The sequence below is a fragment of the Lemur catta genome, chromosome 19 (assembly GCF_020740605.2).
Source record: "Lemur catta isolate mLemCat1 chromosome 19, mLemCat1.pri, whole genome shotgun sequence".
Lineage (NCBI taxonomy): Eukaryota > Metazoa > Chordata > Mammalia > Primates > Lemuridae > Lemur > Lemur catta.
The window spans coordinates 29,071,878-29,087,905 of record NC_059146.1 but is presented as its reverse complement, the minus strand read 5'-3'; the positions used below and the strand labels follow the sequence as shown (position 1 = coordinate 29,087,905).

Here is a 16,028-nt window from a genome sequence, read left to right as displayed (position 1 = left end):
CGTTACGTCACGTCCTGTGGGGCGGGGCTTCGGGGCTATCCCGGGGAGGTGGAGAGTATCGGTTAACCCTTGCTTGGCGGGGCCGGCTGGAGCTCCGCTGGCCGGAACCCGAGAGTCGGGGCTGGCCAGCCACACCCCTCGCAGGATTTAAAGGGGTAGGAGGGACCGGGTCGGCCGAAGCCTGAACCGAAGGAGCGGGCATGAGGCGCTGCCCGTGCCGGGGGAGCCTGAGTGAGGCGGAGGCCCGGGCGCTGCCCGCGGCAGCCCGCATGGGCTTGGAGGCGCCGCGAGGAGGGCGGCGGCGGCAGCCGGGACAGCAGCGACCTGGGCCCGGCGCCGGGGGCCCGGTGGGGCGGCCGGAGTGGGGCGGGCCCTGGGCCCGGACCGCGGGGTCCAGCCTCCACACGGAGCCCGAGAAGGCCGGCCTCGGGCCTGAGCCGTGGACAGATGGTCCACAGACAGAATTCTGGACAGACGGACAGACTGAGCCTGGAGCAGCTGGCCTCGGAGCAGAAACGGAGAGGCCCAGTCAAAAGACGGAGCCAGACAGGTCCAACCTCCAGATACATCCAGAAAGGAGCTGGTCGCAGTTGGAGACGACCAGTCGCTGGACGGAGACTGGGGCAGATGGCTTTTGGACTGATCCGCACAGGTCAGACCTCCAGTCTCAGCTAGAGAAGGCCAGCCTCCGGACACCGCCAGGAGTTGATGGGCCATGGACAGAGCCAGAAACACATGGGTCACAGACTCAGCCAGAATGGATCAAGCCCTGGGTCGATAACCTCTGGACCCGCCAGAGCAGGTCCAACCTCCGGACTCACCCAGAGGGAGCCTGTCCCTCAACAGAGCCAAGTGCTCAAGGCTCCTGGAAAGAATTGTACACTGATGGCTCCAGGACACAACAGGATCCTGAAGGTCCCTGGACTGAGGCACACACTGATGGCTCCAAGACACAACAGGATACTGAAATAGCCAGGAAGCAGCCTGACACAAATAGTTTCCCAATACAACAAGATACTGATGGCTCCTGGACACAGCCTGGCACTGATGGTCCCCAGACAGCGCCTGGGACAGACTGCCTTTTGGGAGAGCCTGACGATGGCCCATTAGAGGAACCAGAACCTGAGGAGTTGTTGACTCATCTGCCCTCTCACCTGAAGTGTAGCCCCTTGTGCCCTGTGCCCCGCCTCATCATCACCCCTGAGACTCCTGAGCCTGAGGCCCAGCCAGTGGGACCCCCCTCCAGGGTCGAGGGAGGCAGTGGTGGCTTCTCCTCTGCCTCCTCTTTTGACGAGTCTGAGGATGATGTGGTGGCCGGGGGCGGAGGTGCCAGCGATCCTGAGGACAGGTCTGGGGTGAGTGGGACCCATCCTGCCCTTGAGCCACACCCCCCAAGCCCCTTAGCCCCCTGCCTCTGCTTGAGAAGGTGTCTACCAGTGTCCTGTGAGTTACCCACCAGCAATGTCATCTCCAGGCACCTCTTCCATCCACTGACCCCCTTCCTCCAACAGCCGGGTTACTAACCCACTCCAGGCACCCCCTCCTAATTCTCCCCTTTCTCCTTCCGCCTCTGCCTCCAGTCCTGGGGTCTATAATGAAGGGCCACTGACCGACTTCATGGGGCCCAGGAACCCCTGAAATTGTACAGCTGAGTGAGTCTGTGTGTGTACACACATATTCTTGTAGCTAGGGTCTGTGACTTCCTTTGAATCCCCTGGAGAGTCTATGACCCCAGAATCTGAGGACCACTCGACTAAGGAAACAGGAAAGGTGTACTTTCTACCCCAAATTTCTTAGTCTGGGGCCTCTGGCTGCCTTAAAGGGTTATGAACCTTCACCACCCTTTAGCCCATTTGTACATTTTTTTAGGGAATGAAGTGAGCCCCCAGCTTTCGTCAGATTCTCAAAGGGCTGTTTGAACCCAAAACGGTGAAGGATCCTCGCCCTAGCCAGGGGTCCGCCTGGTCTCCCCTCTGCCCCCCAGGTCCCCAAAGGGCCTCCTGCAGACTCTTGTTTACATTGTCCACCCTCAGCCCCAGCTTGGGTGCGGTTCTCCCCTGGTGAATCAGGAGGGCTGGCAGGGCAGGTTCAGGGAGGGAGGGTCAGAGCAGAGGCAGGTGTGAAACCAGAGACCTCACGTGGGCCTGGGAGCGGAGTCCGTCAGTCAGTTTGCTAGCTTGCCTGAGGCGTCCTTCTGTTGTCCCGGGGCCCCTGGCTGGAGCCTGAGACTGTTCTGTTCCTTCACCCTCAGCCCACATGCCTGCCTTAGGGATGTGTTCACACATGTGCCCACAGCTGTGAGACAGACCTGCTTCGACGTGCCTGTGCCTGTGCAAAGGAGCTGACCCTCCAGGGCCTTCTGCCATTGCTTCTCTCTCTGCCTGCTCTGTCACCTCCTTGGCATCTCAGAACGGCTGAGCTGGAAGTGGGTGAATAATAATAACAACAGCAGCTAGCACACACTCATGTCCAGCTTTGCTCTTATTAACTCATTTACTCCTCACAGCAGCCCTGTGAGGTAGATACTATTTTTTAAATTTATTTTTATTTGTTTTAGAGATAGGATCTTGCTCTGTTACCCAGGCTGGAGTGCAGTGGTGTGATCACAGCTCACTGCAGCCTCTAACTCCTGGGCTCAAGCGATCCTCCTGCCTCAGCCTCCTGAGTAGCTGGGACTACAGGTGTGTGCCACCACGCCCTGCTATTTTTTAAACTTTTTGTAGAGACGGGATCTCACTATGTTGCCTCCAACTCCTGGCCTTAAGCGATCCTCCTGCCTCAGCCTCCCAAAGTGATGGGATTACAGGCATGAGCCACTGCCCGGCCAAGGTAGACATTATTACTATCCTCTTTTACAGATGAGAAGACTGAGGCACAGAGAGGTCAAGTCACTTGTCCAAGGTCACACACCTTGGAAGACACAGAGCAGAGATTCAAACTCTTACTGTATGCTGGGCACTATTCTAAGTGCTTTCAAAGTGTTAATTCTTTGAATCTTTACAACAGCACTATGAGATTGGGATTATTATTATCTCCATTTTACAGATGAGGAAACTGAGGCATAGAAAGGTGAGGTCACTTGGGTTGGCCAAGTGAAGTCAGAGCAAGGATTCTAACTCAGTTCTGACTGAGTTTCAAACCCATCCTTTTCACCCTGTGGTGGGTGGATCTGTCCCTGCCTTGCCTCCCTCCCAGGCCTCCCTAGCTCCAGTTATCCTCAGTGGCCCAGCTCTGATCACACACTTTCCCCGCTCTGGTGCCTTCCATGGCTGCCCAGGGTCTCCCCAGGAGCGACCAGGAGTCAGTGCTGCTTTCAGAGCTTCCCGCCTTCAGGCCCCTTCCCGGGTTTGGCTTCCTTCTCTCCACGTGACCCCTCTGCTGTAACCGAGCCTGAGTACATGCTGTTCCTTGAATACCCTGCTGCCGTCCTGCCGCCACATGTTGCTCAAGCTGTTCCCACTGCCTGGAATACCCTTGCTTCTTCCGCCTTTAATTCTGAAATCCCACTTGACCTTAAAGGCTCCGTTTCCCTCCCTTCCTCCCTTTCTTCCTTCCTTCCTTCCTTCCATCCTGTTCTAATCAGACAACAATCAGTTCCTGAGCCCCTACTATTTATCTGGTGCTATGTCAGCTTTGCTGGGGACACAGCAGTGACCAAGACACTAATGGGGCTCCTAGATCAATGGGGGAGCCCTGAGTGGTCAGGACTAGGCCAGACAGTGACAGCTTGGAGTGGTCAGGGCTGTGACAGGGGAACCCCAGGAGGTTGTGGAAATCAGAGAGGCGACTGGTCAGACCTGGGGTATCAGAGAGGGCTTCCTGGAGGAGAGGGCATGTGAGCTGAGACCATCATGAAACCATCTGAGAAAGCCCAGATTAACCATTGGATCTAATATAAAGGAAAGAGAGAGAGAGAGAGAGAGAGAGAGAGAGGGTGGCACAGAGATAGTAAATCTATTTGTGATTAAAAAAAAAAAACAGTCTCAATTAACTTCCTTCAATCCAGGAAACATTTTTGGAGCTCTTATTGTGTGTGCCAGGCCATGTTCTGGGGACACAGTTGTGACCATGACAGGCCCAGACCTTGCCCTCATGAGCGTGTAGTCCAGCAGGAGTATAGTGGGTAAGCCCCAAGGCAGTGGGATCAGACCAGAGCTAGAACCCCAGCACTGTGCTGTGTGATGTTAAGCAAGTGTATTCACCTCTCTGAGCCCGTTTCCTTCTCTGTAACACGGAGACAACAAATTTCCTCGGGTTGTGGTTTTAGGATTAAGTAGGTTATGGCACATTGAATCTTTGTCATTGTGCCTGGAATGTTCCAGGTGGTTAGTAAACAGGAACTTTTATTAATCACCTCTTCCCCATGTCTGGCAGCCATAGCAGGGACGGACTAGCCCTTCCTGAATCCTGAATTCTAACACTCTGACTCCCTGTTAACCTTCCCAGTGTCAGATGTCTGCTAGGTAGCTGGGCTCTGAGGGGTGGGAGAGAAGAACGTGCCCTTGACCCTGGGGTGGGAGGGGGATGAGCCACACAGCTTCCTTCTCCGGAAGTGACCCACTCTCCCAATATTTGCTACGGGCCTCTATGTGCTTGGTGCACACAGGGTATTCGTGTGTGTGCCTGTGTGTTTGTGTGTTCATGAACACACACTTCATGTCTTAAGAAGCTCTTGGTTGAGTCAGCATAGGGCAACTAAATCTCTGTTTTCTGTTTGCTTCTCTGGTATTATATTGCTTTCTCTCTCTCTTTCTCTGCCTCTATTCATCTTTTTGTTTTGTCATTACCTTTATCTATGTCTCTCTTTCTGTCTTTCTTTTTTAGCAACTCTATGCCTATCTCTGTATTAGTCCAGGTAGGCCAGGATTTGCTGTAGTAACAAACAGCCTCCAGATCTAATGACTTACAACAAAAAGGATTATTTTGGTTCCTACTACACGTTGGCCATAGGTCCATGGTGGGTGAGGGGCTCTGCTCCAGGCTGTCTTCGTGCAGGGCCTGCCTGCAGGAGCTTCCGTTTCTCCTCACACCTCTGGAGGGTGGAAGAGTTGGAGCCATGTGCCGAACAGCTCTCATGACTGCCACAGTCTCTGTCTCTGTTCCTGCCTTTGTTGTCACTTTGTCACCTGTCTCTGTTTGTGTCTCTCTCTGTGGTCAGCCTCCATCTATCATTTTCCCAAGAAGGTCTGACCTGGGTTAGGGGCAGAGATGGGGCTTCCAAGTTTGGGGAGTGTGTATGTGCAGAGGAAGATTTGGAGGGTGTTACCACAACCAAACCTGGCCTATCCTTACTCATAAGGGAAAGCCAGAGAGACACAGATACCAAGGAAGTGATGATGGAGAAAGAGAGAGAGAGAAAAGACAGAGACCTTCCCCTACATTTGCTAAGCCTTTGGGGGCTCTCATGATTACTGAGCTGAGTGGGGCTCACTCACCCCAACAAGCTTGGAAACAGTGATCCCAGGAAGCCCTCTGGCCCTGGAAAGATCCCAGTTCCACCTTCATTCCCTCTCATCCCAGCACCCCCAGCACCTTCCCTCCCTGACCTTGGCTCTGACCCCACCCTGCTCTGCCCCACACAGAGCAAACCATGGAAGAAGCTGAAGACAGTTCTGAAGTATTCGCCCTTCGTGGTCTCCTTCCGAAAACACTACCCTTGGGTCCAGCTTTCTGGACACGCCGGTGAGAGCGGGGCTCATGGTAGGCAGGGCTGGGCAGAGAAACCTGGGCTAGGAAAAAGGCTGCTCTCTGTAGTTTAGTTTCCCCACCTGTAAGATGGGCTTGGTGACAGTCCCTACCTTAGAGGGCTGTGATGGGCAGTGCCTAGGCCTGGCCGTTCATATTTCAGGGCAGAGGGCTATTCCCTCTTATTCTGGTGGAGGGGGGAACTTCAACTCTGGAGACAGACAGACCTAGGCTCAAATCCTAGTTCTGCTCTTTATTCATGGTGACTCTGGGCAAGTTACTTGCTCTTAGTGGGTCTCAACTGCCCCATCTGTTAATATGGAGATAATCTTATCTCCCTTGCAATGTTAACTAAAGAGTTAAAATCAAAAGGTATATTGAAACTGAGACACTGGCCCCTTATAAATGGAAATTATCATTCCCTGTCCTCTCCCTGTGTCCAGAGCAAAGTAGGCCCTCAATAAATAGCAGCTATAATGGTTTTTCCCCAGGAGATAGCAAATGTCTCCAGCACATGGTAGCACAATGCCTAGCATACTACTGGCTTCTCCATGTAGTTGCTTGGGCTTCCTTGCAGTATGGTGGCCGTAGAGTAATCAGATTTCATACATGGCAGCTCAGGACTGCAAAGGCAAGTGTCTATGCCAACAAAGCAGAAGCTATATTGTCTTTTATGACCTAGACTTTGAAGTCACACAGTGTCACTTCTGCTATAAGCCCTCCCGAATTCAAGGGCAGAGAAATTAAACTCTACTTCTCGGTGGGAAAATTCTAAAAGAGCATGTGGGACAGGAGATACAGTTGTAGACATCTTTGGAAAATATACTCTGAGAATACAGTCTGCCACAATAAGAAATTGGAATTCTAATCTACACTAATTATCCGCATGGTCCAGGAAATGTTGAGATTTATAAATTACTTAAACAGGCCGTGGTTGTTAGCAGCTGGGGACTTCAGGCAGAAGCAAATGCAGATCCTCTCTGGAGAGCCATGCTCTCAACTCAGAGCTCACACAATTCTCACAGGTGATCATGAGCCCGCAATCCAAAATTACAAAACCCTGTGCTCTGAACAGGGCTTTGTTTAAGCAGCAGAGCACAGGAAGAGGTCCTTTCCTCACCACCCCTGGCCATAATTTTGAGAGTCGCAGGGAGGGACTGCAGGAGGGTCAGGCAAGGTGATGGTGGCCAGGGTCTGATGCATACAGGGAGATGGGGACGATTCTCCTTCTGATCCAGTTTCTGACTGTCTCGTTGATCCTGCTGCCCATAGGGAACTTCCAGGCAGGAGAGGATGGTCGGATTCTGAAACGTTTCTGTCAGTGTGAGCAGCGCAGCCTGGAACAGCTGATGGAAGACCCTTTGCGGCCTTTTGTGCCAGCCTACTATGGTGTGGTGCAGCGGGATGGCCAGACCTTCAACCAGATGGAAGATCTCCTGGCAGACTTCGAGGGCCCCTCCATTATGGACTGCAAGATGGGCAGCAGGTGGGGTCGGGGGCAGCCGTGAGGCAGGGGTGGAGGGTAGGGGGTGGGTATTTTTGAAAATAGTCTAAAGTCAATTTTCAAAGTCGTACCAGAGTACATTCCCTCCAGTGGTGTATGAGAGTTCCAGTTGTTCCATATTCTCACTAGTGTGTGGTATTGTCTGTTTTATTAGTTTAAACCATTCTGGTGGGTTTGTAGTGGTATCTCACTGTGATTTTAATTTCTATTTCTCTGATGACCAAAGAAATTGAGCATCTTTCCATATGTTGATTAGCCATTGGAAATTCTCTTTTAAAAAGGGCCTGTTTGAATCTTTTGCCCATTTTTCTGTTGGGCTTTTTCTTTTTCTTTTTTTTTTTTTTTTTGAGACAGAGTCTCACTTTGTTGCCCGGGCTAGAGTGAGTGCCATGGCATCAGCCTAGCTCACAGCAACCTCAAACTCCTGGGCTTAAGCGATCCTACTGCCTCAGCCTCCCGAGTAGCTGGGACTACAGGCATGTGCCACCATGCCTGGCTAATTTTTTCTATATATATTTTTAGTTGGCCAGATAATTTCTTTCTATTTTTAGTAGAGATGGGGTCTTGCTCTTGCTCAGGCTGGTCTCGAACTCCTGACCTCAAGCAATCCACCCGCTTGGGCCTCCCAGAGTGCTAGGATTACAGGTGTGAGCCACCGCGCCCAGCCTGGCTTTTTTTTTTAATCTGTAATTCTTTACATATTCTAGATATAAGTCTTTTGTTGGATATATATACACACATACACACACACACACAAATGTATGTATGTATTCTCCAACTCTCCCATTCCACTCTTTTTTTTTTTTTTTTTTTTTGAGACACGTTCTTGCTCTGTTGCCCATGCTAAAGTGCAATGGCATCATCTTAGCTCACTGCAACCTCAAACAGCTGGGCTCAAGCGATCTTCCTGCCTCCCGAGTAGCTGGGACTACAGAAGCATGCCACCATGCCTGGCTAATTTTTCTATTTTTAGTAGAGACAGGGTCTCGCTCTTGCTCAGGCTGGTCTTGAACTCCTGACCTCAAGCGATCCTCCTGCCTTGGCCTCTCAAAGTGCTAGGATTATAGGCGTGAGCCTCCATTCCACTCTTTTAATAGTTCCTTTTTTTTTTTTTTTTTTTGAGACAGAGTCTTGCTCTGTTGCCTGGGCTAGAGTGCCATGCCATCAGGCTAGCTCACAGCAACCTCAAACTCCTAAACTCAAACAATCCTTCTGCCTCAGCCTCCCGAGTAGCTGGGACTACAGGCATGCACCACCATGCCCAGCTAATTTTTTCTATATATTTTTAGTTGTCCAGCTAATTTCTTTCTATTTTTAGTGGAGACTGGGTCTCACTCTTGTTCAGGTTGGTCTTGAACTGCTGACCTTGAGCGATCCTGCCTCAGCCTCCAAGAGTGCTAGGATTACAGGCATGAGCTACCATGCCTGGCCAATGGTTCCTTTTGATAAACAGAAGTACTTTTAATTTAGTCCAGTTTGGCAATTTTTTCATTATCGTTAGTGGGTTTATGCTTAAGAAATCTCATCTGCTCCAAGATCATGAAGATATTCTCCTACGTTCCCTTCTACAAGCTTTACTGTTATAACTTTCACGTTTAGACCTGTGATCCATCTAGAATTAATCTGTGTGTGGTAGGAGGTAGGGACAGGGGTTCATTTTTCCCATATGGATGTCCTATTGACCCAGCACCATTTATTGAAAAGACTTCCCCTTCCCCACTAAAGTGCAGCAGCGCCTTCCTTGTCGTAGGTGGGTGGACATCCACCTGTGTCTGTTTGTGGACTCTATGGTATTGCATCAATCTATTTGTCCACTCTTGTGCTGCACGGTAGCTTTGTGGTATGTCTTGACGTCGGGAAGTATAAGCCCTCCACCTGTGTCGTTCATAGTTTCCTTTGTCACATCCTCTGTGTGCTCAGGACCTACCTGGAGGAGGAGCTGGTGAAGGCTAGAGAACGGCCCCGGCCCCGGAAGGACATGTATGAGAAGATGGTGGCTGTGGACCCCGGGGCTCCCACCCCCGAGGAGCATGCCCAGGGTGCGGTCACCAAGCCCCGCTACATGCAGTGGAGGGAAACCATGAGCTCGACCTCCATCCTGGGCTTCCGGATCGAGGGCATCAAGGTGAGGGCTGGGAGCCAGCCAGCCATGGGAGGGCCCAGAACTGGATCTGAGGCTTCTCGGGGACATGGGCATCAGGGAAGGCTGGAAACCAGCAAGATCTGGAGAGAGCACAGGAGATTGCAGAGCGTGGACAGGCCAGGGCTAGGGAGGTCCCACTTCTCTGTCTTGCCCACGTCCGTCAGAGCCCAAGTTTTGCTTTTCCTTCTGCCCGAGCATCTCCCAATTCCATCTTCTCCTCTTCCTCCCTGTGGCCATGTCCCAGTCCAGCCCTGTCTTCTCCTGCCCCAGCTCCTCGGGGCTCCCGGGACCTGGTCTCCCCCCAACACAAGAGCTAGAGGGATGCTTTTCCCCCAGCTGTGGAGGTTTCTTTTTTTCCTTCTTGCATTCTTGTTGTTGTTGTTGTAAGTTAAATATAACTGTTTGAATAGCCAGTCCCACAGTTCAGAAGTCAAAATAATATTATAAAAAGGTATACAGGGGCCGGGTGCGGTAGCTCACACCTGTAATCCTAGCACTTTGGGAGGCCGAGGTGGGCGGATCGTTTGAGCCCAGGAGTTCGAGACCAGCCTGAGCAAGAGCGAGACCCCGTCTCTACTAAAAATACAAAGAAATTATATGGACAACTAAAAATATATATGGAAAAAATTAGCAGGGCATGGGGACACATGCCTGTAGTCCCAGCTACTCGGGAGGCTGAGGCAGAAGGATCCCTTGAGCCCAGGAGTCTGAGGTTGCTGTGAGCGAGGCTGATGCCATGGCACTCTAGCCCGGGCAACAAAGCGAGACTCTGTCTCACAAAAAAAAAGGTATACAGGGAGAAATTTCTCTCCCAACTCTGCTGCTTTCCTTCCTATTCCATCTGTCCACCCTCCTGCCGGCTTGCAGGGAACCACTTTATCCGTTTCTTGTATTTCTTCCTGAAAATACAAATAAACGCAATTGCGTAACCTAAATTTTCCTCAGTATTACACACTGGCACTTTGCTTTTTCCACATAACAGTAATATCCTGGAGAGTTTTCCAGATCATTCCATAGAGAGTCTCCTCTTGCCTTTTTTTTTTTTTTTTTTTTTTTTTTTACAGCTGTTTACTCCTCTCTTTGTGGAGGTGCCATGGTCCCTGATAAATTGACACCTGGGTTGTTTCCATTTTTTGCCATCACAATGCCTCAGTGAATCACTTTGTACATAAGAGATTTAGCAAGTGTGTGGGTTCAGCTGTAGCCTAGATTTCCAGAGGTAGGACTACTGGGTCAAAGATGAAATGCACTGGTAATTTTCTGGAGATAACCAGACTTCTTTGTTGCACATCCCACCAGCAATGCATGAAGGTGCTGTTTCCCCGTGGCCTCGCCTGAGCCATCTTTCTAAGTTGCAAATCGACTATGACATTCTCCTGTTCAAAACCCTTCCGTGGCTCCCTAGCACCCTGAGAAGTGTCATGGCCTAGAGGGCCCTCCAGGGTCGAGCCTCGGCTCTCACTCCTCTTCCTTCCTGTCTACCTGCAGGCACAGTGAAGCACTTTCACTTCCTGGAAGTGGGCCTGCGTTTTCCTGCCACAGGGCTTCTGCACATGCTGGGCCCTCTGCCACATTCCCTCTGATGTTCCTCTGGTCAACTCTCATTTTCCTCTTGCCTTTCAAATTTTGCTTCCTCAGGGAAGCCCTCCCTGATTTCCATCCTCCTATATCAGGGCTCCCTCTTTGCCTGCTCTTAGCCCCTTGTTCCCCTTCATTATTCACGCCTTCCTTCGTAACAATCTTATTCGATGTCTGCCTCCCTCAGACATCGTCAGGCTGTGTCTGTCCTGTTACCTCCATGTTATCAATGCCTATGTAGCACCTGGCACAGTGTGGCTAAGTGACTTAGGTGGCTTCTCTCAAACATGAAAAATAACATTCCTTTCATTTCCTGAGTGCTCGCTGTGTGCCAGGCACCATGCTCTGCATCCTACACACCTGGTCTCCTAATCCTTACACCAGCCTTAAGAAGTAGATAGCAACACAATCCCCATTTTCCAGATGAGGAAACTGAGGCTGAGGCAGGTGAAGTGACTTGCTTAAGACTGCCCAGCTAGAAAGTAGCCGAGTCACTGCTCAAAGCCAGATCCGTGCCCTTCCAAAGTCCACTTTGCTAGACTGGCTCGACCTGGAGGTTCAAGGTAGGAAGAACTTGGAAGGCTGGTTGCTCAGGAGCGTGACTCGGGGCTGGGTTGAGCTGGACTGGGCAGGTGGGGTGGCTTCCTCTGAACAGCAAGCAAGCGTGGAGGCAGGCGGGTGGCCCTGGGAGGTGCCTGAGGTTGCTGGATATTGGGACTGGGAAGGAAAAGGCATGACACTGCCCCTTCACCCCTTGCCCCACAGAAAGCTGATGGGACCTGCAACACCAACTTCAAGAAGACGCAGGCACTGGAACAGGTGACAAAGGTGTTGGAGGACTTTGTGGACGGGGACCGTGGCATCCTGGTGAGTGGGATACCCCATGTCCCAACATGTAGCAGCTTAAGACAGTCACCATTTATGGTTGCCCCCGAGTCAATGGTCTTTTGCTGTGGGTGCGGCTTGGCTAATACTGCCTGGCTTTGCTCACACAATCTGTGGTCAGCTGGTGGCTCGGCCAAGGCCGGCTGGTCTGGGGTGGCCTCTCTCATGTGTCTGCCGGTTGGCTCGACATCTTGGCTCATGACCTGGGCACACATCTCTCATGGTCCAGCAACCTAGCCTGGGCTCTTTCTCACATGGAAGCAGGGGGCCAAGAGAGCAAGTGAAAATGCAAGGCATCTTGATGGCCGGGGTCAGAATGGTCACTCTCATTTCTCCCACATTCTTTTGGCCAGAGCAGGTCATACGACCAAGCCTGGATTAAAGGGAGAGGGAGACAGACTCCACCTGTCCGTGGGATTGGGTATTCATGTAATCCACTGTCTGTACCTCCTGGGTAAATCCAACCCTTCACTCGCCTTGCCCCAATTCTCCCCAGGATGGCTCCCCGATCCCATCCTGGCTGGAGTCTGCCCCTCCTTTGGGGGCATGGGATGAGGCCAGAGCTCAAGGTGGACAAGGGCCCACGCAGTGTCCATGCTAACCGGGGCACCCTCCCTCTCCCCACAGAGAAAGTACGTGGCACGTCTGGAAGAACTTCGCGATGCTCTGGAGAACTCCCCCTTCTTCAAGACCCACGAGGTGTGAGCCCTGGACATCAGGGGTGTATGTGGGGGGTTTCAGGGCCCTGGGGGGCACGGAAGGGAGGCTGTTGACAGAGTTACAGGCCAAAGCTATAAAAAGGAGTCCTCGTATTTTGGGATCCAGGAAAGGGACTTTCAGTGGCTATGATAGTTGGGAGCATGGACTCAAGCCCAGGGGACCTGGGAACGAAGGCTGGCTTACCCTCTTGTGCCTCAGTTTCCTCCTCTCGAACATGGGGAGGAACATTAGTTAGTACCTTACTCATAGGGCTGCTGAGGTGTGAGACCATAGAGTGACATTTGGAGCGTAGAAGTATGTTTAACTCCAACCTCTTACGATTATTGTACAATTATTTGTAATTATTGTTATTTACCTTCTTGTTTGATGGCTTTTGCCCTTCCCTTTCCCCCACGCTCCCAGCCTGTCTCTCTTAGGAAACACTGATCTCTCCGAGGCTGTGTGGGAGAATCTGTGCGGTGGCCGCGTCCTCTCTTCTCTCTGGGCTCTGTCTCCCGCTCAAGCCCCGCCCCTTTCCTGACATTGCTGACTTTTCTCAAAGGGCACGGATCTGGGAGTCAGGCCAGCCCGGGTTCGAATCCCGGCTCTGCCACTCCCTAGCCCACCTGTACCTGGGCAGCCATTTTAGGAGGCCTCAGTCTCCCGACCTGTAGGGTGGGGTAACAGCAACATCTGCCTCATGGGCGCCGTGAAGGTCAAAGGGGTCAAAATAGTTAAAGCCTGCCTGGGCCATAGCAAACCATGAGCATGTGACAGCTGTTACTGTCACGTTTGTTTTTATCAAATGTCACCCTTGTCATCCTTGTCACTCATTTCAGGCTTTATATGGGAGTCACAAAGAGGAGGCCTGGGGACCCCATCTCTTCTGTCTTTGTGTTTGGTTTCACCTATCTGGTGACTTAACATTTTAAAAACTGAGTTGCCACCATTTAGAATGTGAGGCTTCACACCCAAATCAGGATTCCAGTTTCCTCTGACAACGTGGGAGACTTGGCAACGCTCTTGCCAAATGCCAGCAGCCATCGAGAGCTGGGCAGTGTCTGCCTCTTCTCACAGGCGCCTGCTCACCTGCCCAGTAATCTGGGTTTCTAGGAGCAGCGATATTTGCAAACTGACGTAGAAAAAGGGAGGGACCAACAATCCTGGACTTAAATGAAGGGAAAACAAATGAAACTAAAACAGCATCCACTGAGGGCTCACTGTGTGCGAGGCACCACGAGGAACTCGTGGAGTGTGTGGATCACGGAGTGCTGCCAGCCAGTTAGAATGGTGCACAGCTTGGCACATTTATTGCCATGTGAGTTGTATTTAACTCACGTTAGTTTCGAGCCCGGGGCCTCGGGAAGCGTATGTAACTCACACGTCTCTCCACCTCGGGAGCTGTGTGGTGCGCAGGCAACTCACGCTGCCGCGCCGTAGCCTCTGTGTTGTGTCATGGGAGGCCCCGTGCCAAACCCTGCAGTTGGTTCATGAAAATCTTACTTGTTGATGTTCTTACTGTTACAGTTAATGTTGACAATTCAGTTGCATATTAAGTCATGCACAGAAAACAAAAAAAAAAATAACAAATTTTTCATTAAATTAGAAAGGATAGTTTTGTTTTTGAAGTTTTTTGTAAAACACCACAGCCCTAAGGAGGGAAAATGTTTTTCTAGTGTGGCAATGTGTTAAAACTTATGAATTATTTCTGGAATTTTCCATTCCACATTTTTGGACTGTGGTTGACTGAGGGCAGTTGAAGCTGTGGAAAGTAAACCCACAGATTGGGGGAATTACTGTATTATTCTCCCTTTATAAGGAAGCGGAGCCACAGAGAGGTTAAGACAGCTGCAAAGGCTGCACAGCCAGTGAGTGGCCAGCCAGGATTTGAACTCAGGCAGCCTGGCTGTCACACTGCTCCTCCCCTCACCTCTGGTCTCTCCCCCTGCAGGTGGTGGGCAGCTCCCTCCTCTTTGTGCACGACCACACTGGCCTGGCCAAGGTCTGGATGATCGACTTTGGCAAGACGGTGGCCCTGCCTGGCCACCAGACGCTCAGCCACAGGCTGCCCTGGGCTGAGGGCAACCGTGAGGACGGCTACCTCTGGGGCTTGGACAACATGATCCGCCTCCTTCGGGGTCTGGCCCAGAGTTGACCCACTCGGCCATCTCCAGGTTTATTTATTAGATGGTACCAGTCCAGCTGGAGGAGCCCTGAAATGTCATGGGGGCCTGAGATTGGCAATGGGGAAGCTGACCCCCAAGGATGGGAGAGGTTGTGTCGTACTTGTACGCCACACAAGATCAATGTGGAAAGGCCTTGGGTGACCAGATAGCATCTGGTCCCTTGGTGATAGGGGGGCTGGAAGGACCACAGAGGGGGCAGGATGAGGCTTATACGGTGACATGGCAGAACCTGAACAGGTCCCCTGAGCAGCCAGGAAGGTTTCTGAGGGGCTGCTGGAGGCCACAGCCAAACCACACTGCCCTGGGAGGACACATTCAGAATTCACACGGTCAGGGGTGACACGGTACCTATGGCTATGTGAATGACTTGTCATCTGCCTCCTTGCCAGCCCCCTCCCAGTGGCAAGCCGGTTCCCTGAGGTCAGGGACTGGGTCAGGTTCACCTTTGGTGCCCCAGAAAATCAGGCATTGTTTGTGAACAAATGCAGGAGCCCCTTGTCCACCTGGGGAGAGTGACAGCCCAGCTCTTCATCTGGGAGCCATTCAAGGACTGAGCAGCAGAGGGTGTGACACCATGGGACTGGCCGATGCCCGAGGGCTGATGCCACTGGGTGGGCCATAGTTCACTCTTGTCCTGCCCTGCCCTGCCATGCCCCGTGATCCTCCTTACTCTCTGGAGGACTCTGCTGACCTCCTGCAGACCCACAGCGCAGCCACGTCCCAGCACCGCCCCAGCACTGTGACAGTACAGCCTCGCTCCTTGTACCGCAGGTCTAGCCTCAGGACTTCCTCCTTCTGCCCCGGCCCTGGGCTTTTCTACCTCCTTCCTCCCAGCAAACTGCATGGCAGAAAGGAGACTCAGGGGTAGGAGAGCAGGTGTCCTCCTGTGAGTCAGAGCTGCCTTGCTCAGGGGACCCCCCACCCCATCACAGGCCCCTGTGAAATGTGCCCAGCGTGGGCCTGAAGCACAGGGTGGCTGGGTGGGCTGCTGGCCGTGACCCCGGCTTACAGCCTGCTCCAAACCAAAGACTCCAGAACTCTGAGGTGTGGTCAGTGGCCCATCTGTCCCACTCCTCTGTCCCACTCGTAGCTTTGGCTTCCTGGCCCACAAGGGTGGGCTTGGGGAGGACAGGCAGCTACCTCTTTCCTAAGCTGAAGCGCCAACACTGTCTTCCAGGGCGAGGAGATGTACTCCTTTTCTACTGACTGTCTTTATACTTATTTATACAAGAGGTAGCTGTTAGGGGGGGGGCATTGCTGGGCCTCCTGCCCATGATGACACCCAATAAACATGACACTCAAAGTCAGCGTGGTGGAGTCTTTTTGTTTCACATCTGGAGTGTACAGG

General features: G+C 52.1%; 1 protein-coding gene across 1 annotated transcript; it reads left to right on the top strand.

Annotated features, from left to right (window-relative positions):
• Positions 1 to 56: 56 nt before the first annotated feature.
• ITPKC (inositol-trisphosphate 3-kinase C) lies at positions 57 to 15,981 on the top strand. Its single transcript, XM_045531949.1, has 7 exons — positions 57 to 1,355; positions 5,583 to 5,682; positions 6,958 to 7,171; positions 9,110 to 9,314; positions 11,676 to 11,777; positions 12,423 to 12,494; positions 14,446 to 15,981. Exons 1-7 carry the CDS (start codon positions 201 to 203, stop codon positions 14,647 to 14,649), a joined length of 2,052 nt encoding a protein of 683 aa, XP_045387905.1. The 5' UTR covers positions 57 to 200; the 3' UTR covers positions 14,650 to 15,981.
• Positions 15,982 to 16,028: the final 47 nt, after the last annotated feature.